General features: G+C 53.0%; 2 protein-coding genes across 3 annotated transcripts in view; both read left to right on the top strand.

Annotated features, from left to right (window-relative positions):
• Positions 1-19,295, top strand: part of LOC127463292 (uncharacterized) — a 99,887-nt gene that overhangs the window by 27,196 nt on the left and 53,396 nt on the right. The window contains exon 6 of the mRNA XM_051772568.1: positions 11,147-11,261. Within this exon, the coding sequence (XP_051628528.1) occupies positions 11,147-11,261 (115 nt within the window). The remainder of the gene's footprint in view (positions 1-11,146; positions 11,262-19,295) is intronic.
• LOC127463293 (translation initiation factor IF-2-like) overlaps positions 1-19,295 on the top strand; it is a 107,660-nt gene that overhangs the window by 47,356 nt on the left and 41,009 nt on the right. For both annotated transcript variants that reach the window (XR_007900756.1, XR_007900755.1), the window contains 5 exons: positions 1,670-1,771; positions 2,229-2,625; positions 2,730-2,831; positions 3,289-3,684; positions 3,789-3,890. The gene's annotated coding sequence lies outside the window, so the exon portion shown is untranslated. The remainder of the gene's footprint in view (positions 1-1,669; positions 1,772-2,228; positions 2,626-2,729; positions 2,832-3,288; positions 3,685-3,788; positions 3,891-19,295) is intronic.

The following is a 19,295-nucleotide window of genomic DNA, read 5'->3' as shown; positions in this document are numbered from 1 at the left end:
CAGGACCGGAACGACCACACTAAAGATGGCGGCGAGAGGCTTCCGCCGCGACCCGGACCCCCACCCCGCGCCCGCAGCGCCGTCTCGCCGCGCTGCTTCCCGCTGCGGGGACAGGGCGGGCGCGGGCGGCAGGTTCGTGGGCGGCGGCAGGCACCGGCGCCGGCAGCCCCCGTCTCGGGGCCGCGGCGCGCGAGGACCGCATGGCGCGCACGTCGCGCCGCCCTCTCGCCCCGCTCTCTCGCCCCGCTCCGCTCCCGCCCCTGCCCCCGCTTCTGCCCCCGCTTCTGCCCCGCTCGCTCCCGCCGTGCCCTGGAGATGCTATCGGGGCTGCGCCGCCGCCTTCCCCCCCCGGAAGCGACCCACGGCGGCAGATTCGACGGAGATCGACCCCGGGGTAAGCTGGGCGCGTCCAAAGGCGCCGCGGGTCTCGCCAAGGAGGGGAGGGGGGGGGGGGGGAGGCGCGCGGCTGCAGTGCCGTTCCCGGCCGTGTCCGCCAGGCGGCGACTGTGAGGCAGGGCCCGGCGCTCGGCGGCGCTCTTGCAAGCGACGCCCCTGGCAAAGCGGCGCTGCTTGGGCACTGCCGGCCTTCCCCCGGAGTGCCCGGGCTGGCCCAGCACCTGGCCGAACCTCTTAGGGAAGAGGCAAGGAACAACTGCGCTTCTTCTGCCCTTTCTTTAGCCCGGGACTGGAACACAGACAAAATCAAGGGGCTCTTGGACCTGTGCAGGCTCCGAGCAGTTTTCAGCCTTCCTTAGCAGAGCATTCTCACCCTCCGAAAAGCTGAAAGGCTTTAACAGCTGGAGACGCGCCTGCAGCTGTGCAGATTAATGTAGTTTCTTTTAGGAAATGAAGGGGAAGTTTTCCTGTTGGGAGCCTAAATACCGAGTCTACTCTGCTTTTTCAATCAGGTGACGAAGCTTAGGGAAGAAAAGAACAAAGGCCTCGAGGTGAGTACATTCTACCGAGTTCTGCTTTTCTGGCATCGGTTTGGGAAAATCACGTGAAATTCTAAAAAGCTTCTCTCCGTGTTTTCTAGTTGTTTTTTCAGCCTTGCTCTAAGTTTCATGTAGAAAAGGGCATAGAATTATTAGAACAGACAAACTAGACTTCCTCGGGAGAGATGGAAGAAAAGTCTGCTGATTCCAGTTCTGCTTTTCTTGTCTTCCCTTCGACTGTCGTTTTCTCTCCCCTGCTGTTCAAATAGGCTGCAGTTAATTGCTCTGCTGAAGAGTTTGCTGTCCTAAGTGTCTGTCAAATTGATGCCTTCAACTCAAGACAGCACCTGCTCCTTAGTTACAAAAAGTTCCTCACAGGAAATTTTCAGGCGTGCCCATAAATCTCCTCGCTGTTTGTTTGGGAGAACAGGCTTTTCTCGTCTGTAACAGAACAGTCGTGTCATCTGCTCTGGAATGCTGGTGGCAATCTAGTCAGAAGAGGACCCCGTGCTTCACTAATTTTCCCTTTTTGTTGTTGGGGGTGACTTCTTCCCAGGCATGTTATTCTTGACCCCCCGGGGCAAACGGAGGTGTCAGCGTCAGGAGCCATCCTAACTGAGGCCCTGGGAGGTCAGTGCTTTTTGTGTGACTGGACGGTGAAGCTGTCTGTGGGAATGACCTGGCTATGGCTCAGTGTAGTCCTAATTAAGGTGTCTTTTACTCCGTGTTCCCAGGCTGCCTCTTTCCCTTCGGTCGCCGTGGGTGTGCCGGACGCCTCTGGCAGGACTAACCCTGTGGCTTTTATGTCCAGCGTGCTGTGCTGTGTGTGCCTGCAGGTAAGAAAAGCTGGGAGTGCAGTCCCTCTGCTTTGGTTGCTGTGTCTCTTTGGGAGTGATTTTGGAGGGGAATGCCAGAGCGATTTGGTTTGAAGGGGACCTTCAAAGGCCAGCCTGTCTTCCGTGGGCAGGGACACCTTCCACTGTCCCCGGTTGCTGCGAGTCCCGTCCAGCCTGGCCTGGAACACTTGCAGGGATGGGGCAGGCTCAGCTTCCCTGTGCAGTGTGCTCTGATATCTCTCCACTGGCATCCTGAAAAATTTTGTCAGCACGTTTTGTGTGACAATGGTAAGCGGGACCTGGGTGAAAATTGGGGTTCTCTGAGGTGCAGAGGGAAAGAATTCTCCTTTGAAGTCCAATGTAATTCAGTTTTGCACGAGTCTTGTCTGACTTATGTTTGAATTGCTTTCTATTCTAGGCAGTTCTTTTAAATTAAACTTTTGTGTCTCCCCCCCAGTATCTTGTACAAGACAAAGCTACCTTTCCTCGTGGGAACGGACTGGCCGGGCTTTGGCAATCTGGCCCCTCGAAAGACTAAGTGACCTCTTCCAACAGGGGAAGACTTTCTGGCAAGCGGTGCCAGGAAGAACTGGAGTTTCTGGAGAATAAAAGCTGGAAGCGTGCCCCTGAAAATCCCCAGCCCTGGGTGGTCAGTGGTCTGACTTGCACGGACCGGTGGCCTTGGCCAGGAGCGGTCCTGCGGGAAGCGCCTTTGCCCAGGCTGTAATTTTAATTTCCCTTGGATGCTTGGCAAAGCCCCTCTGGGTGAGCCCCAGTGCCTGGCAGGAGCAGAGCGGGCTTCCAGGGAGGTATTCACCTGGTCAGCGTCAGGAACCATCCTACCTGAGGCCTCGGTGAGTGCTTTTTGGACGACTGGACGGTGAAGCTGTCTGTGGGAATGACCTGGCTATGGCTCAGTGTAGTCCTAATTAAGGTGTCTTTTACTCCGTGTTCCCAGGCTGCCTCTTTCCCTTCGGTCGCCGTGGGTGTGCCGGACGCCTCTGGCAGGACTAACCCTGTGGCTTTTATGTCCAGCGTGCTGTGCTGTGTGTGCCTGCAGGTAAGAAAAGCTGGGAGTGCAGTCCCTCTGCTTTGGTTGCTGTGTCTCTTTGGGAGTGATTTTGGAGGGGAATGCCAGAGCGATTTGGTTTGAAGGGGACCTTCAAAGGCCAGCCTGTCTTGCGTGGGCAGGGACACCTTCCACTGTCCCCGGTTGCTGCGAGTCCCGTCCAGCCTGGCCTGGAACACTTGCAGGGATGGGGCAGGCTCAGCTTCCCTGTGCAGTGTGCTCTGATATCTCTCCACTGGCATCCTGAAAAATTTTGTCAGCACGTTTTGTGTGACAATGGTAAGCGGGACCTGGGTGAAAATTGGGGTTCTCTGAGGTGCAGAGGGAAAGAATTCTCCTTTGAAGTCCAATGTAATTCAGTTTTGCACGAGTCTTGTCTGACTTATGTTTGAATTGCTTTCTATTCTAGGCAGTTCTTTTAAATTAAACTTTTGTGTCTCCCCCCCAGTATCTTGTACAAGACAAAGCTACCTTTCCTCGTGGGAACGGACTGGCCGGGCTTTGGCAATCTGGCCCCTCGAAAGACTAAGTGACCTCTTCCAACAGGGGAAGACTTTCTGGCAAGCGGTGCCAGGAAGAACTGGAGTTTCTGGAGAATAAAAGCTGGAAGCGTGCCCCTGAAAATCCCCAGCCCTGGGTGGTCAGTGGTCTGACTTGCACGGACCGGTGGCCTTGGCCAGGAGCGGTCCTGGGGAAGCGCCTTTGCCCAGGCTGTAATTTTAATTTCCCTTGGATGCTTGGCAAAGCCCCTCTGGGTGAGCCCCAGTGCCTGGCAGGAGCAGAGCGGGCTTCCAGGGAGGTATTCACCTGGTCAGCGTCAGGAACCATCCTACCTGAGGCCTCGGTGAGTGCTTTTTGGACGACTGGACGGTGAAGCTGTCTGTGGGAATGACCTGGCTATGGCTCAGTGTAGTCCTAATTAAGGTGTCTTTTACTCCGTGTTCCCAGGCTGCCTCTTTCCCTTCGGTCGCCGTGGGTGTGCCGGACGCCTCTGGCAGGACTAACCCTGTGGCTTTTATGTCCAGCGTGCTGTGCTGTGTGTGCCTGCAGGTAAGAAAAGCTGGGAGTGCAGTCCCTCTGCTTTGGTTGCTGTGTCTCTTTGGGAGTGATTTTGGAGGGGAATGCCAGAGCGATTTGGTTTGAAGGGGACCTTCAAAGGCCAGCCTGTCTTGCGTGGGCAGGGACACCTTCCACTGTCCCCGGTTGCTGCGAGTCCCGTCCAGCCTGGCCTGGAACACTTGCAGGGATGGGGCAGGCTCAGCTTCCCTGTGCAGTGTGCTCTGATAGCTCTCCACTGGCATCGTGAAAAATGTTGTCAGCGTGTTTTGTTGGACGACGGTAAGCAGGACCTGGGTGAAAAGGACATTCTCTGAGGTGCTGGGAGAAGGAGGACTCGTGCGGGCACCTCCAGAGACAGCGGGAACGGGAGCGTGCTGCGGAGGAGGGAAATTCCAGGGGGTGGGTGCCGAGAAATTTGTCCTTCCCTCGCCCTGTGCTCTGCACTTAGCAGTGGGTCAAGTGCAGAAGTTTCCTGGGGACCCTGGGAAATGATGCCGGGTCTGCCAAGAAAAGTGGGGCCAAAGGAGCAGGACCTGGGTCTGCCAGCGTGGGAGAAACAAGGGACGGGTCATCCTCTGCCTCCAGGAGGGAGGGCAGCAGGAAAGGCCACGGACTAAAGCACTGAAGTGCCGTTCCCCAGGGAGCCCCTGCCCAGACCTGAACTTGCTTCTGCACTTGCTGTCCCTTTCCCAGCGGAGCCGAAGCGTCGGGTGCCGCTGCCGGGGGGATGGAGCTGCCAAGGACAAGCTGGGAGGGTGTTTGCGAGGGAAGGGGGTAGAAGGAGCTCTTGATGTGCTTTTTTTACTTCTTCATCCCACAGAATTGCCACGAGAGGAAATACTTCAGAGGGGCTTCCCTCCAGATAAGGCCTGAAGATGCCAGGAGGTTTCAGCCGGGAGGAAAGGAGCTGTGGAAGAAAAGCAGCCTAAAAACAGCCAGTGGGGATCATCAGGTTTTCCAGCCAAGAAGAACAAGGAGAGAGATGAGGGAATCGGGTTCCAATTCCTAATGCTTTGGTGGGTGCAGGAATGATTTCTGTGTGTTTTCCAGTCCCTTTGGATTCCTGGGATGATTTTAAAATGATGGCTTTAGCAATCAACTAAATCGCAGATGTTGTTTTTGAGAGGAAATGATGCCAAAGAAATGCAGAGTTTTGGGTCAGTTTTGGGGATGATTTGGGTCAGTTTTTGGGGTCAGTTTGGGGTCATTGTTTGGGGTGATTTGGGTCAGCTTTTGGGATGATTGGGGTCAGTTTTGGGTCAGCTTTTGGGATGATTGGGGTCAGGTTTTGGGGTCAGTTTTGGGTCAGCTTTTGGGGTGATTTGGGTCGGTTTTGGGTCAATTTTTGGGGAGCACTGGGTGTTACTGGGGGTTGTTGAGGAGCACTGGGTGTTACTGGGGTGTACTGGGGAGCACTGGGTGTTACTGAGGGTTGTTGGGGAGCACTGGGTGTTACTGGGGAGCACTGGGAGAGAAAATGAAAAATAAAGAGAATAAAAAATAAACGAAGTAAAGAAGGAAATATAAAAAAGAAAATTTAAAAAAAAAGGCAAAAAAACTAAAAAGGAAATAAAATGAAAATGAAATAAGAGAGAAAAAAAAAAAAAAGAAACCCCTTCTTGGGCACCCCGTTTCCTCTCCTCCCCCCCCCCCCCCCGAACCGTAAATTGCGGGGTCATCACCCCTAAAATGTGAGAAGGGGACCCCGAAATGTGGGTGAGGGAACCCCAGGGAGCCGGAAAAGTGGAGGGGGAGCCGCAGTAAGAAAGCGAAGCCGGGCGGTCGGGCGGCGGGGTGGGGGGGTGGGGTGGGGGGGGCGCATGCGCAGTCGTTGGCAAGACGCCGGCGATCACGTGGTAAGTAAGGGCAGGCAGGAGAGGGACCGGCGACGCATGCGCAGTGGCTCTCGTGCCGGTGCAGCGCGCCCTGCTCGAGTTAAGGGCCGGTTCCGGCGGCAGGGCGGGACTCGCGGCCTCCCGTCTGTCCCGGGGTGTGCGGGGGGGGAATAACGTGAATTTCTCCTGATTTTAATTCTCTTGGGCTCTTGTCCTCATTTTAATTTTTTTAAGGCTCTTGTCCTGATTTTAATTCTCTTGGTTCAAACCATTTCCTAATAAGTCAGTTTTAATGAAGTGTTTTCCAGTCCCTTTGGATTCCTGAGATGATTTTAAAATGATGGCTTTAGCAATCAACTAAATCGCAGATGTTGTTTTTGAGAGGAAATGATGCCAAAGAAATGCAGAGAGAGAGCATGGAATCATCCTGGGATCCTGGAGTGGTTTGGGTTGGAAAGGATCTCAGGGATCATCTCCTTCCACCCCCTGCCACAGGCAGGGACACCTTCTAATAGACCTCCAGCCTGGCCTTGGCCACTTGCAGGGATGGGGCAGCCACAACTTCTCTGTGCCAGGCCACCTCCCCACCCTCCCAGGGAAGAATGTCTCCCTTCTGTGCAATCTTTCCCTTTCTTCTCTGCAGGAAGTGGGCTGGGACAAGGGAATTGGCTCCCACGAGGCCGAGGATCAGAGCGGGCTGTGCACAGGGGACAACTTCCACTTCCGAACGGGGAAGGGCCCCTTCGTGCCCACCCCTGGCAAACTGGGACAGAGTAACATCTGCCTGCAGCTGGCTGGAGTTCCCGTTGGCTCTGGGCTTTCAGCCCGCCGGGGCTGCGGCGGGAGCCGCGCGGAGGGAACGGGGGCCGGGGCCGCGCCGAGGGCCGGGGCCGGGCTGAGCGGGCGGGGCGGGGCCGCAGGGCCAGGCGGGCTGGGATTGGGCGGAGGCGCTCGAGTGCTGATTGGGCAGCGCTGCCAGCCCGCGGTATAAAGGGCCGGCGGGGCAGGTGGGGGCGGTTGTGTGTGGGGGCTGAGGGTGTGGCCCCGCTGCTGCCCGGGCTGCGGAGGGGAGAGCGCCTTGGCCGCTGGGTTTGTGCACCGGGGCAGCCGGGGGCGTTTAGGGGCGCCTTGTGCTGGGCGGCGGGGCCCGGGTAAGCCCCTTACCTGCCGGGTGCCCCCGGGGGGAGCCGTGGCATGGCTGTGGGTCCTGTGCTCTCTGGGTGTCTGAGGGTTTGCTTTGGGATCCCAAACCCTTTCCCCGTGCAGGGTTATGAGGCAAAGACTGCTTTAACTTGGTTTTTTGGTGCTGCGTTAATGCTTTTTGCTCGTTCTGTGTCCATTTGCAGCCTCGCTCGTGGTTTCCCCTGGTGTGGAGGCGAGTTGTGCTTCCTGCTGGGAGAGAGAACGGCCTTGGGAAGCTGCTCCATGAGCCACAGCTGTGCCGAGCCCGGCAGTCTGTCCAGGTAAGAGCAGGGCTTCTACTGCCCGTGAGGAGCTGGGTTTGCTGTTGGAAGATAGAATGTGCCTATGCCTTTAAATGCAAGGACAGGCAGAAGCCGGGAGGGACCCTGAGCAGGTTTGGTGGCACGACAGCAGTTTGAAAAGACCTTGACTGTGGGAGAAATGTCCAGGAAAACGATTCCTTTTTTGCAGGGAGGCAGTTTGCGAGGACAGGGGGGTTGCTGTGCTCTCTAGCAAAACTACTGACCTTGGGATGTCTAGGGTGGGGAGATGTTGGCCACGTGTGGGCTGGAGCAAAGGTGTGTGGGTGCCTGTGTGTGACAGCCGTGGGTGTGCAGGAAGGGGGGTTCTGGTGCCATTGGAGCTGCCAGGGAGCCAAAAGGGGCACGGTTGTCTGAAAAAGGCAAAAAGTCTCAGTCTCTGTTGACACGTGTACCAAAGGAGATGCAAATTTTCCCTTTCTCGTTGCAGACTTCGCAAAGCTCCCCAGGAAAGGAAGCTTTATATTCCTCCCCAGCTTTATGCTAAAGGTTTCCTTCCTCCTGTCTCAGCACCCTTTCTGCTGTTGGGAGAGCACGAGGTGGATGGAGAGGATCCCCAGGCATCTGCAGGCACAAGGGACTCATACAACTGCGATTTTCCTCCAGCCCTCGTGAAAGGGACTTCCAGGATACTCTTGGGAATGTACCAGCTCTCCTGCTGGAGCTTTTCTATGGAATATTTGAACACAAAGGGTAAAACTAAAGTCAGGTCTGTTCTGGAGTATGTTACACTTGTGCAAAACTCCGTTCTTCTGTTTATTTTCTGTTCTGGAAAGAACAGTCTGGGGTTCCTGGGCACTTCCTATTGAGTGATTCCATGAAAATAATTTTGTACTGAAAGGGGAAAGGAGCTGTCTGTGGGAGGTCAGGTGTCCATGATAAAAGCTTTATGCTTTTCAGTCAGATAAGCCTTAAAATATCTCACAGTGTATAGGAATGCCTGGCTTCTAAAAGTCACCAGCTGAGTCTTAGAGGCTCCTTTGAAGAGCTGTTTTCAGGCAGGCAAATTGCCCCCCAGGAGGGACTCTGTGCCTGCTCTCCCGTGGCTCCAAGGGATCTCTGGCCCTTCACGCCGGCACCGAGATTTTCTCGGGAAGGGCCTCAGATCCCCGGACCAGTCTGGGACACAGGCAAGATCCCCCTGCATTTTGGGACCAAATTGGCCCCTGGAGGGACAGTGCTGTTGGTGCCCCCCGGGTTGGGGCACCCCGAGGACTCCAGCGCGCACCGAAAGGATTATTCGGGGAGATCCTCGGGGTGCCCGGCCCTGGGGAGCTCAAAGCAAGGTCCCTGCCATGGATTCAGGCATTGCTGAGAGTATCCCAGGGGTCCCTGTCCCTGCTAGACAGGGAGCTCTCTAATGGGCTGTAATTGGGTTCTAAAAGTGGTGCTCCAAGTGCCAAACAAGTGTGGGATTGGGATTAAGAAATGAGCAGTGAGGGTGCAATTGGCTGTTTTCTCTGGAATGTGACTGTGAGAGCTGCAGGAGTGCCAGGTGTGTGTTCCAGTCCCCAGCATTTGGTTTGCACATGTCCTGCTCAGACACAAGTACAATTTCCTCAGTCCTGAACACAGCAGAATGAGAATTATGGACTGGCAGTGTTAAGGTGATTGGTGTGACAGGGGTCAAACTGGGAAAACATTGGGGAATTCCTCAGTTTGTGCTTTTGCCAAACTCACCCAAACCTCTGCTAGGAAGTGATGGGCTGGAAAAGTTGAGGCAGAAATGGAATTGAAAACTGGGGCTCTTGACACTGTAATTGCTGAAACTAAATGTGTCCAAGCAGCAGCTCTTGTTGTGCAGGGAATAACTCCTGTCAGCAGCAAGGCCCTGACTGAAGTGGCAGCTGCAGTTGTTCCTGTGGTGTGGGCCAGTGGAGCTGCAGGAGAGTGGAAGAGGGCAGAACCTGTAGGTATTACCCCTGATGTGGGATCTCTATGGGTAAGGCCAACCCAGTATCCTTTAAAATCAGAATGCCAGACTGGATTGGTTGCAGGAACAGCTAAATTGGCTCCTCCTGGTTTGCTTGTAGGACGTGAATGCAAGAACCTGCCAAGAAAACCAGTGGACAAGATGATTGATTAGTGCAGGACCTGAGAGAAGCACCTTGAATGACAACCTGGAGGAGTTTCCAGTATTGGATTTAAAAGATGGCCTTTGCATCTCCTTGAGCAAGGAAAGCCAAGAAAGCTTTGCTTTTGCAGGAGAAAATGGGGCAAGCAGGCAGGAAGAAGAGAAGCCCCGTGACTCCTCCCTGAGCCCCAGACAGCCCATGAACTGCCTTGCTGGGAATGGTGGGACGGGCTGGACTCTGCATTGCTCCCTCGGGATGTGTGGTAAGACTGTTATGGCGACTTTTTGAATAGATGGTGCAAGGGCAGCCTTTAAGCAGCTGAAGCATTCCCTGAGGAGAGCTCTGGGTCTGCCAGATGTGTCAGAACTGTTGGAAGCATCTTTGGTGGGGAGGGCAAACAAAGGCCAAGGTGTGCAGTGACCCCCCTGAGAAGGGACTTTCAGTTAATGGCATCCCTGATGGTGAACTTTGTGGGCTGTTCCCCCTGTAGGGCAGGTGATAGTCCCAGCTCCAGTTATGGGAAAAATGGTTAAAAGGGAGCCCCAAAAGCTGGAAGTCCTCCTGGAGGCTCCTGGCAAAGAGAGTTTGCTGCGTTCCCCCTGACAGAAGGACAGTGATAGCTTTTGAGTGCTGGTAGATCCTTTTAATAGATAGCCTTGAGTGTGTCCTTGTTGCACCAGTAGGACTTATCAAAGTCCCCATATTCCAGGAGATAGACACATTGAAGTTTAAAATATTCTTCCTAATCCTTTGTTGGCTTGAGGCTCTCCCCTCAGGAACTGCAGGAACTCCTGGTGCCGCCTGGGCCGATGGATTGGACGCCCCAGCCCCTCCGTTCCTGCCCAGCCACTGGGGCCGTGTCCAGTGGTGGCACTGCCAGCCCTGCAGGTGAAGTGGGAAGGGCCTTTGCAGGTCTGGTGGGTCACATTTATAGCAGGTAAAGTTGCAGTAAAAGGACCTGGGGTCTGTTATTCTTGAGTTCAGAAAGCTCCTTTTGATTGGTGAGCAGGACAAAGTGGATCCTTAAGAGTTCCCATCCGTGTTTGTGTCTCAGCCTGTGTTAGGATTCAGGGCTGTAGCTGTTGTTGTCACTGAGGAGTCAAACTGTGCTTTAAATAATGAGACCCTGGCCTGATGGCCCAGTGTCAAGGCAAAAGGTGGAATGCTCTCTGAGTGTTGAGATGTAACAAGGGCTAATCCTTTTTGCAGTGGGATGGAGCCTGGAAAGTGCACAGAGCTGAGCCCAGGGATTGAAAGGGACCAAGCAAGGGAGGTGAAGAAAGAAGGAAGAAGGGAAGTGAGGCAGCAGGCAAGCAGCACCAAGTTGCTGTGTAAGCAGGTGAGTTGTGTTGAGGTTCCTCAGGCAGGCACTGAGGACTTGGAGGGCTCCAGACAGAGCAGACCTGGGAAGGCCCTCGGTGAAGCCCCTCAGAAACCTGAAGCCCCTGGGCCTTTTGGGGAGCCTGAGCTATTGCAGCCCTGGGGATGGCTTTGGTTTCCTTCTCTCCTCAGAGTAAAACTCTGTGGGGGAGTCTGTGATCTCCCTGACTTTTGTGTCATAACTGAAACTTGGAAGGAAGTTGACCTTGTGTAGTTTCCCAACTGACTTGGCCGGGTTGAACCAGCAGTGCCAGATTGTTGTAGTGTGCAGGGTGTTGTTTGTGTCTGAGCAGTTTGGGGTTGATTTGCCAAGGGGAGCCATGGAATGTTATGGTGTTTTTGTCCCAATATTTGGAGGCAGTGCCCTGGATGAGTTGATTTCTGCCTCACTCCCTGATATCTGAGTTAGGAGATGTACCAAGAACTGGTAGTTTTTGCAGTGGGATGTTCCCTAGAAAGTGCATGGAGCTGAGCCAAGGAACTTAAAGGGACTGAGCAAGCAAAGTCAAGAAAGAATGAAGAAGGGAACTGAGGCAGCAGCCAAGCAGCACCAAGCTCCTCTACAACCAGGTGAGTTGTCTTGAAGTTGATAAGGTGGTCACTGAGAACTTTGGGGTCTGCAGGCACAGGTGACCACCAGAGACCCCCAATGGAGCCCCTCAGAGAACTTATAAGGGTTTGTGTAGATGGGAACAGGTGTTGGGAGTGTCCTGAATGTGGAACAGGAATGCAGGGAAGGAAAATGAACCCTCCTGTCATGCTGACCCCTCCCATCAGCTGCAGTGGAGACCCCTCCGTGTGCCCTTTGGGAGCGGATTGCCAGGACCCCCGTGGGGCTGGGATCATGGCAGGGTGTTGTAAGCAAGGAATGCCTGGCTTCTAAAAGTCACCAGCTGAGTCTTAGAGGCTCCTTTGAAGAGCTGTTTTCAGGCAGGCAAATTGCCCCCCAGGAGGGACTCTGTGCCTGCTCTCCCGTGGCTCCAAGGGATCTCTGGCCCTTCACGCCGGCACCGAGATTTTCTCGGGAAGGGCCTCAGATCTCCGGACCAGTCTGGGACACAGGCAAGATCCCCCTGCATTTTGGGACCAAATTGGCCCCTGGAGGGACAGTGCTGTTGGTGCCCCCCGGGTTGGGGCACCCCGAGGACTCCAGCGCGCACCGAAAGGATTATTCGGGGAGATCCTCGGGGTGCCCGGCCCTGGGGAGCTCAAAGCAAGGTCCCTGCCATGGATTCAGGCATTGCTGAGAGTATCCCAGGGGTCCCTGTCCCTGCTAGACAGGGAGCTCTCTAATGGGCTGTAATTGGGTTCTAAAAGCGGTGCTCCAAGTGCCAAACAAGTGTGGGATTGGGATTAAGAAATGAGCAGTGAGGGTGCAATTGGCTGTTTTCTCTGGAATGTGACTGTGAGAGCTGCAGGAGTGCCAGGTGTGTGTTCCAGTCCCCAGCATTTGGTTTGCACATGTCCTGCTCAGACGCAAGTACAATTTCCTCAGTCCTGAACACAGCAGAATGAGAATTATGGACTGGCAGTGTTAAGGTGATTGGTGTGACAGGGGTCAAACTGGGAAAACATTGGGGAATTCCTCAGTTTGTGTTTTTGCCAAACTCACCCAAACCTCTGCTAGGAAGTGATGGGCTGGAAAAGTTGAGGCAGAAATGGAATTGAAAACTGGGGCTCTTGACACTGTAATTGCTGAAACTAAATGTGTCCAAGCAGCAGCTCTTGTTGTGCAGGGAATAACTCCTGTCAGCAGCAAGGCCCTGACTGAAGTGGCAGCTGCAGTTGTTCCTGTGGTGTGGGCCAGTGGAGCTGCAGGAGAGTGGAAGAGGGCAGAACCTGTAGGTATTACCCCTGATGTGGGATCTCTATGGGTAAGGCCAACCCAGTATCCTTTAAAATCAGAATGCCAGACTGGATTGGTTGCAGGAACAGCTAAATTGGCTCCTCCTGGTTTGCTTGTAGGACGTGAATGCAAGAACCTGCCAAGAAAACCAGTGGACAAGATGATTGATTAGTGCAGGACCTGAGAGAAGCACCTTGAATGACAACCTGGAGGAGTTTCCAGTATTGGATTTAAAAGATGGCCTTTGCATCTCCTTGAGCAAGGAAAGCCAAGAAAGCTTTGCTTTTGCAGGAGAAAATGGGGCAAGCAGGCAGGAAGAAGAGAAGCCCCGTGACTCCTCCCTGAGCCCCAGACAGCCCATGAACTGCCTTGCTGGGAATGGTGGGACGGGCTGGACTCTGCATTGCTCCCTCGGGATGTGTGGTAAGACTGTTATGGCGACTTTTTGAATAGATGGTGCAAGGGCAGCCTTTAAGCAGCTGAAGCATTCCCTGAGGAGAGCTCTGGGTCTGCCAGATGTGTCAGAACTGTTGGAAGCATCTTTGGTGGGGAGGGCAAACAAAGGCCAAGGTGTGCAGTGACCCCCCTGAGAAGGGACTTTCAGTTAATGGCATCCCTGATGGTGAACTTTGTGGGCTGTTCCCCCTGTAGGGCAGGTGATAGTCCCAGCTCCAGTTATGGGAAAAATGGTTAAAAGGGAGCCCCAAAAGCTGGAAGTCCTCCTGGAGGCTCCTGGCAAAGAGAGTTTGCTGCGTTCCCCCTGACAGAAGGACAGTGATAGCTTTTGAGTGCTGGTAGATCCTTTTAATAGATAGCCTTGAGTGTGTCCTTGTTGCACCAGTAGGACTTATCAAAGTCCCCATATTCCAGGAGATAGACACATTGAAGTTTAAAATATTCTTCCTAATCCTTTGTTGGCTTGAGGCTCTCCCCTCAGGAACTGCAGGAACTCCTGGTGCCGCCTGGGCCGATGGATTGGACGCCCCAGCCCCTCCGTTCCTGCCCAGCCACTGGGGCCGTGTCCAGTGGTGGCACTGCCAGCCCTGCAGGTGAAGTGGGAAGGGCCTTTGCAGGTCTGGTGGGTCACATTTATAGCAGGTAAAGTTGCAGTAAAAGGACCTGGGGTCTGTTATTCTTGAGTTCAGAAAGCTCCTTTTGATTGGTGAGCAGGACAAAGTGGATCCTTAAGAGTTCCCATCCGTGTTTGTGTCTCAGCCTGTGTTAGGATTCAGGGCTGTAGCTGTTGTTGTCACTGAGGAGTCAAACTGTGCTTTAAATAATGAGACCCTGGCCTGATGGCCCAGTGTCAAGGCAAAAGGTGGAATGCTCTCTGAGTGTTGAGATGTAACAAGGGCTAATCCTTTTTGCAGTGGGATGGAGCCTGGAAAGTGCACAGAGCTGAGCCCAGGGATTGAAAGGGACCAAGCAAGGGAGGTGAAGAAAGAAGGAAGAAGGGAAGTGAGGCAGCAGGCAAGCAGCACCAAGTTGCTGTGTAAGCAGGTGAGTTGTGTTGAGGTTCCTCAGGCAGGCACTGAGGACTTGGAGGGCTCCAGACAGAGCAGACCTGGGAAGGCCCTCGGTGAAGCCCCTTGGAAACCTTCTAAGGGTAGTTGTGTATGGTGATAAGTGTTGGGAAATGTCCTGAATGTGGAACAGGAATGCAGGGAAGGAAAATGAGCCCTCCTGTAATGCTGACCCCTCCCATCAGCTGCAGTGGAGACCCCTCCGTGTGCCCTTTGGGAGCGGATTGCCAGGACCCCCGTGGGGCTGGGATCATGGCAGGGTGTTGTAAGCAAGGAATGCCTGGCTTCTAAAAGTCACCAGCTGAGTCTTAGAGGCTCCTTTGAAGAGCTGTTTTCAGGCAGGCAAATTGCCCCCCAGGAGGGACTCTGTGCCTGCTCTCCCGTGGCTCCAAGGGATCTCTGGCCCTTCACGCCGGCACCGAGATTTTCTCGGGAAGGGCCTCAGATCTCCGGACCAGTCTGGGACACAGGCAAGATCCCCCTGCAGTTTAGGACCAAATTGGCCCCCTGGAGGGACAGTGCTGTTGGTGCCCCCCGGGTTGGGGCACCCCGAGGACTCCAGCGCGCACCGAAAGGATTATTCGGGGAGATCCTCGGGGTGCCCGGCCCTGGGGAGCTCAAAGCAAGGTCCCTGCCATGGATTCAGGCATTGCTGAGAGTATCCCAGGGGTCCCTGTCCCTGCTAGACAGGGAGCTCTCTAATGGGCTGTAATTGGGTTCTAAAAGCGGTGCTCCAAGTGCCAAACAAGTGTGGGATTGGGATTAAGAAATGAGCAGTGAGGGTGCAATTGGCTGTTTTCTCTGGAATGTGACTGTGAGAGCTGCAGGAGTGCCAGGTGTGTGTTCCAGTCCCCAGCATTTGGTTTGCACATGTCCTGCTCAGACACAGGTCCAACTTGCTCAGTCCTTAACCCAAGAGAGGGAGAATTATGGACTGGCAGTGTTAAGGTGATTGGTGTGACAGGGGTCAAACTGGGAAAACATTGGGGAATTCCTCAGTTGGTCTGTTTGCCAAACTAACCCAAACCTGTGCTAGGAAGAGATGGACTGGGGTCTCTGATCTCCTGGGCAGTTGTTTTGCATGACCCTGGGAGCCTCTGGGATTAGACTGGCCTGGGCAGACAGGGAGCAGTTTGTCCTGTGGAGCTGGGCTGGGTTTGTTGAGGATGCCTTGGGAGGCAGGGCTGGAGAGGCTCCTCTGTTGGCTGTAGTGGTGGAAGGTTGTAGCAGCAGGGCTGGAGCCTTCGCCCTCCTGCTCCCCCCGTGAGCCCCGACGGGCCCGTGCCCTTGGCAATGGAGGGCCCTCCATTGCTGAGTCAGCGGTTCCGGGGGCCAGGAGGGATGGGATCAGGATGCCGAGCTCCGCCCAGGGCCAGGGCTGCCAGTGTTCAACCATGGAGGGAACTGAAAGCACAGTGAGATGGAGGCCAAGCTGCAGCACAGGGATGGGTGAGAAAAGACCCTAGTCCTCAGGTGGAGCTTTGAATTCCCTGGAAAAATGGATCCTGTCAGATGGATCAGGCCCTTGTGGGTGCTGGAGCAGAGGCCTCTGTCATTTATGGTCACCCTGAAAGGTTGCAAGGACAGCAAGTTCTGACTGCAGGATGAGGTGGCAAACAAAGTGAAGTGGTCCAGAGAAAAGCTGAGGCTAAAATTGGTCCTGTGCCAGAGCAGCCTCGTGCAGTGCTTGTTGCTGTCCCTGAGTGTCCCATTGCAGTGGATATTTCCAAGGGTGCCTTGTGCTGGGGAGCACTGGGGCAGTTCCCTTTCCCTGGGCAGGGCAGGCAGGGCACGTTTCCCCCCTCGAGGGTGGCTCCACAGTCCCCCCCTGTGCCCTGGGAGCGTGGCAGAACACCTGGACCCACTGTCCTTGTCAGAGAGGGCACAAGGGATGGTTGGATGGGGGAGGGAATGGCTCAGGGAGTACAAGCACCATTACAATGAGTAGGGCAGCACCTGGAAAGGAAGAAGGGGAGTTAATCCAGACAAAATCCAAGCACCTGCCCAAGCTGTGATATTTTTAGGAACTCAGTGGTGCTGTGGTCCCCAGGAAGTATTGCCCAGGACTAGGCAGGAGACTTCAGGCTCTGTCACCCCCAGAGCAAGTGTCCAGGGGCAGGCAGTGGGGAGGCAGCTCTGTTGTTGAGGATGGGGTTATTTTCTCTGCTTTTTTTTGTCTCCAGAGATGTTCTTCCCGTTAATCCAAACTGACTCCATCTCCTAACTCTCTGAAGAGGTTTTCTGCTTTTTGTGGGAGGGTAAGGTTTGGGTTCTAACTATAGAAGAGCCAACAAAATAAAGGCTTTGTGGCAAACAAATGGTGTCTCCCAAACTCTTTGTACTTCAAATAGATGCCTTTATTCTTAGTTTTTTCTTATTGGTATTCTCAAGGTACTTAATACCCTGTCTACAGTTATTTATTTTGGCTTCTCTTTTTTATTTGTTACAGAGTTGATGTGACTGACTTCTTTTTGAAATGCAGCAGTGCTCTCAAGGATATTTCCCCCCCACTCCTGGGCTTGTGCAGGGCTGTTGAGTCCGTGTGTGCCACTGTTCTTGTCCCAGGGGGACCGAGTGACATTTGGAACCAAACCTGGGGACTTGAACTCTAGGAATGTTTCTGTGTCTTTGAATTTTAAATTGCACATGAAGCAGAAATATGTTTGTGTTTTCCAGGTTATATTGTCATGAAAATAGAAATGCATCATTGGATCTTACTCCTCTGAGGGCAAACCACCAGACTGATCATTTCTTAGTCCATCAGACCCAGTGCCAGGAACTCAGAGGGCTGTTTGTGTGCAAATGTGCTGAGTGGTGGTGGCCCCCGTGAGACTGTGACCAGCTGGAAATGTGTGTGTGTGTGTGTGCAGAGCTGGGCTGGATCCCTTGGGATTTGGCTCCCAGATCCCCCCCAGCCTTCAGGAAAACCAGAGGCCACCGAACCCTGAGGGAAGGGAGTCCCATTTGCAGAAGGGTTTGTAGATTGGGGAAAAGCTCTCCAGAACAAAGCCTGTGTTCCAAACCCCTTCAGGCCAAAGTCAAGGAGCACAAACCCTGGAGTCATCAAGTTATGAAGTTTGGTTCAAACCATTTCCTAATAAGTCAGTTTTAATGAAGTGTTAAAAGGAGAACTTAAATAAGGGTAATTTCTGATGGAGAATAATGGGAAGAAGTGGTTTAAGTTAACTAAACATGTTTTATATCAGTCCATGGTTATTTAATTGAGCATTGTTTGGAATTTTTCTTTTTGCATTCGTTCCTGGTGTGCTTTTCTCTATCTAAGGGATGTTTGGAGGTCTTTTTGATTGCTTGAAGGTTTTTAATGTCAGTGCTGGATTGGGGTGGACAGTCATTGTAACATGATTTAGAGTTGGATGCATTTTATTCTGTGTGCCCTCTTTGATGTCTCGTGTTCAGCGAGTGACTGGTCAGAGTTTGGCCCAAGCCTTTGTTTTTCAGGTGAAAAACCCGAAGGGGGAATTGTAGTTGCAGCTTTGCCCTTGAGCTGCAGCTGGAGCCTGGCCAAAGAACAAGGCAAAGCTCCCTGGGGAAGGAAGGGGGAGCCAGAGAAGAAAAGCAGCTGCAGCCAGAAAGGTGGGTTTGGGCGGGAGAAGAGGGGCTGTGACCCAGCAAGGGGCTCTGGAGGGCTCTGGGGTCCCTGTAATGGCTCTGGGGTCTCTATAGGGGCTCTGGGGTCTCTATAGGGGCTCTGGGGTCTCTATAGGGGCTCTGGAGGGCTCTGGGGTCCCTATAATGGCTCTGGGGTCTCTGTAGGGACTCTGGGGTTTCTATCGTGGCTCTGGGGTCCCTATAATGGCTCTGGGGTCTCTGTAGGGGCTCTGGGGTCCCTCTCCTGGCTCGGGGTCCCTCTCCTGGCTCGGGGTCCCTCTCCTGGCTCGGGGTCCCTCTCCCTGCCGGCACAGGAGCTGCTGCCGCCCCAGCAAGAGGCAGAGGAGTCGCTGCCCAGAAGCAAGAACTCACTGAGAGCTGAACTGGGGCCGTGTGGGCAGGGCCAGAGGGGAGCAAAGGAAGGGATTTGTTGCTAAGAAAAGAAATAAAGTTTGGGTCATTTGTTGGGGAGATTTGTGTCAGTTTCTGATCATTTTTGGGGGTTATTTTTAGTGAGTTTCTGGTCATTTTTGGGGGAGATTTGGGTCAGTTTCTGGTCATTTTTCGGGATGATTTGGGTGAGTTTTGGGTTTATTTTTGTGGTAATTTTGGGTCAGTTTCTGGTCATTTTTTGGGGTGATTGGGCTGACTTTTGGGTCATTTTTTTGGGGAGATTTGGGTGAGTCTTGGTATCAGTGTTTTGGGATTTTGGGGTCAGTTTCTGGTCATATCTGGGGCTGATTTTGTATCATTTTGGGTCAGTTTTGGGGGGGGGGTTTTGCATTTTTAGGTCAGGTTTTGGGCCAATTTGGAGTTAGTTTTTGAGGTGATTTGGGCCAGTTTTGTGTCAGTTCTGGATCAATTTTTGGAGTGAATTGGATCAGTTTTTGTGTCACTTTTTGGGGAGATTTGGGTGAGTTCTGGGTCATTTTTGGGGAGATTTGAATCAGTTTCTGGTAGTTTTTTGGGGAGACTTGGGTGAGTTCTGGGTCTCTCCTGATTGTAATTCCTTCAGGCTCCTCTCCTGATTTTAATTTTTTTAGGCTCTTCTCCTCATTTTAATTTTTTAGACTCCTCTCCTGATTTTAATTTTTTTAGTCCCCTATCCTGATTTTAATTTTTTTAGTCCCCTCTCCTGATTGTTATTGTATTAGTCCCCTGTCCTGATTTTAATTTTTTCAGGCTCCTCTTCTGATTTTAATTTTTTTAGGCTCCTCTCCTGATTTTTATTGTATTAGTCCCGTGTCCTGATTTTAATTTTTTCAGGCTCCTCTCCTGTTTTTAATTTTTTTAGGCTCTTCTCCTGATTGTAATTTTTTTAGGCTCTTCTCCTGATTGTAATTTTTTTAGGCTCTTCTCTTGATTTTAATTCTCTTAGGTTCTTCTCCTGATTTTAATTCTCTTGGGCTCTCCTCCTGATTTTTATATTTTTAGACTCTTCTCCTGATTTTCATTTTTTTTAGGCTCTTCCCCTGATTTTCATTTTTTTTTTAGGCTCTTCTCCTGATTTTAATTCTCTTAGGAGAAGAGCCTAGAGAATTAAAACCAGGAGAAGAGCCTAATTACACAAGTAAATTTTCAAACCACCAGCAATCACAAGCCAATTATCCGATTTCCCAAAAGAAC

The sequence above is a fragment of the Manacus candei genome, unplaced genomic scaffold (genome assembly GCF_025592945.1).
Source record: "Manacus candei isolate 608988 ecotype Guabito, Panama unplaced genomic scaffold, ASM2559294v1 h1tg000153l, whole genome shotgun sequence".
NCBI classification, from domain to species: domain Eukaryota; kingdom Metazoa; phylum Chordata; class Aves; order Passeriformes; family Pipridae; genus Manacus; species Manacus candei.
The sequence above is the reverse complement of the archived record's forward strand: the minus strand, read 5'-3'. Positions and strand labels throughout refer to the sequence as shown.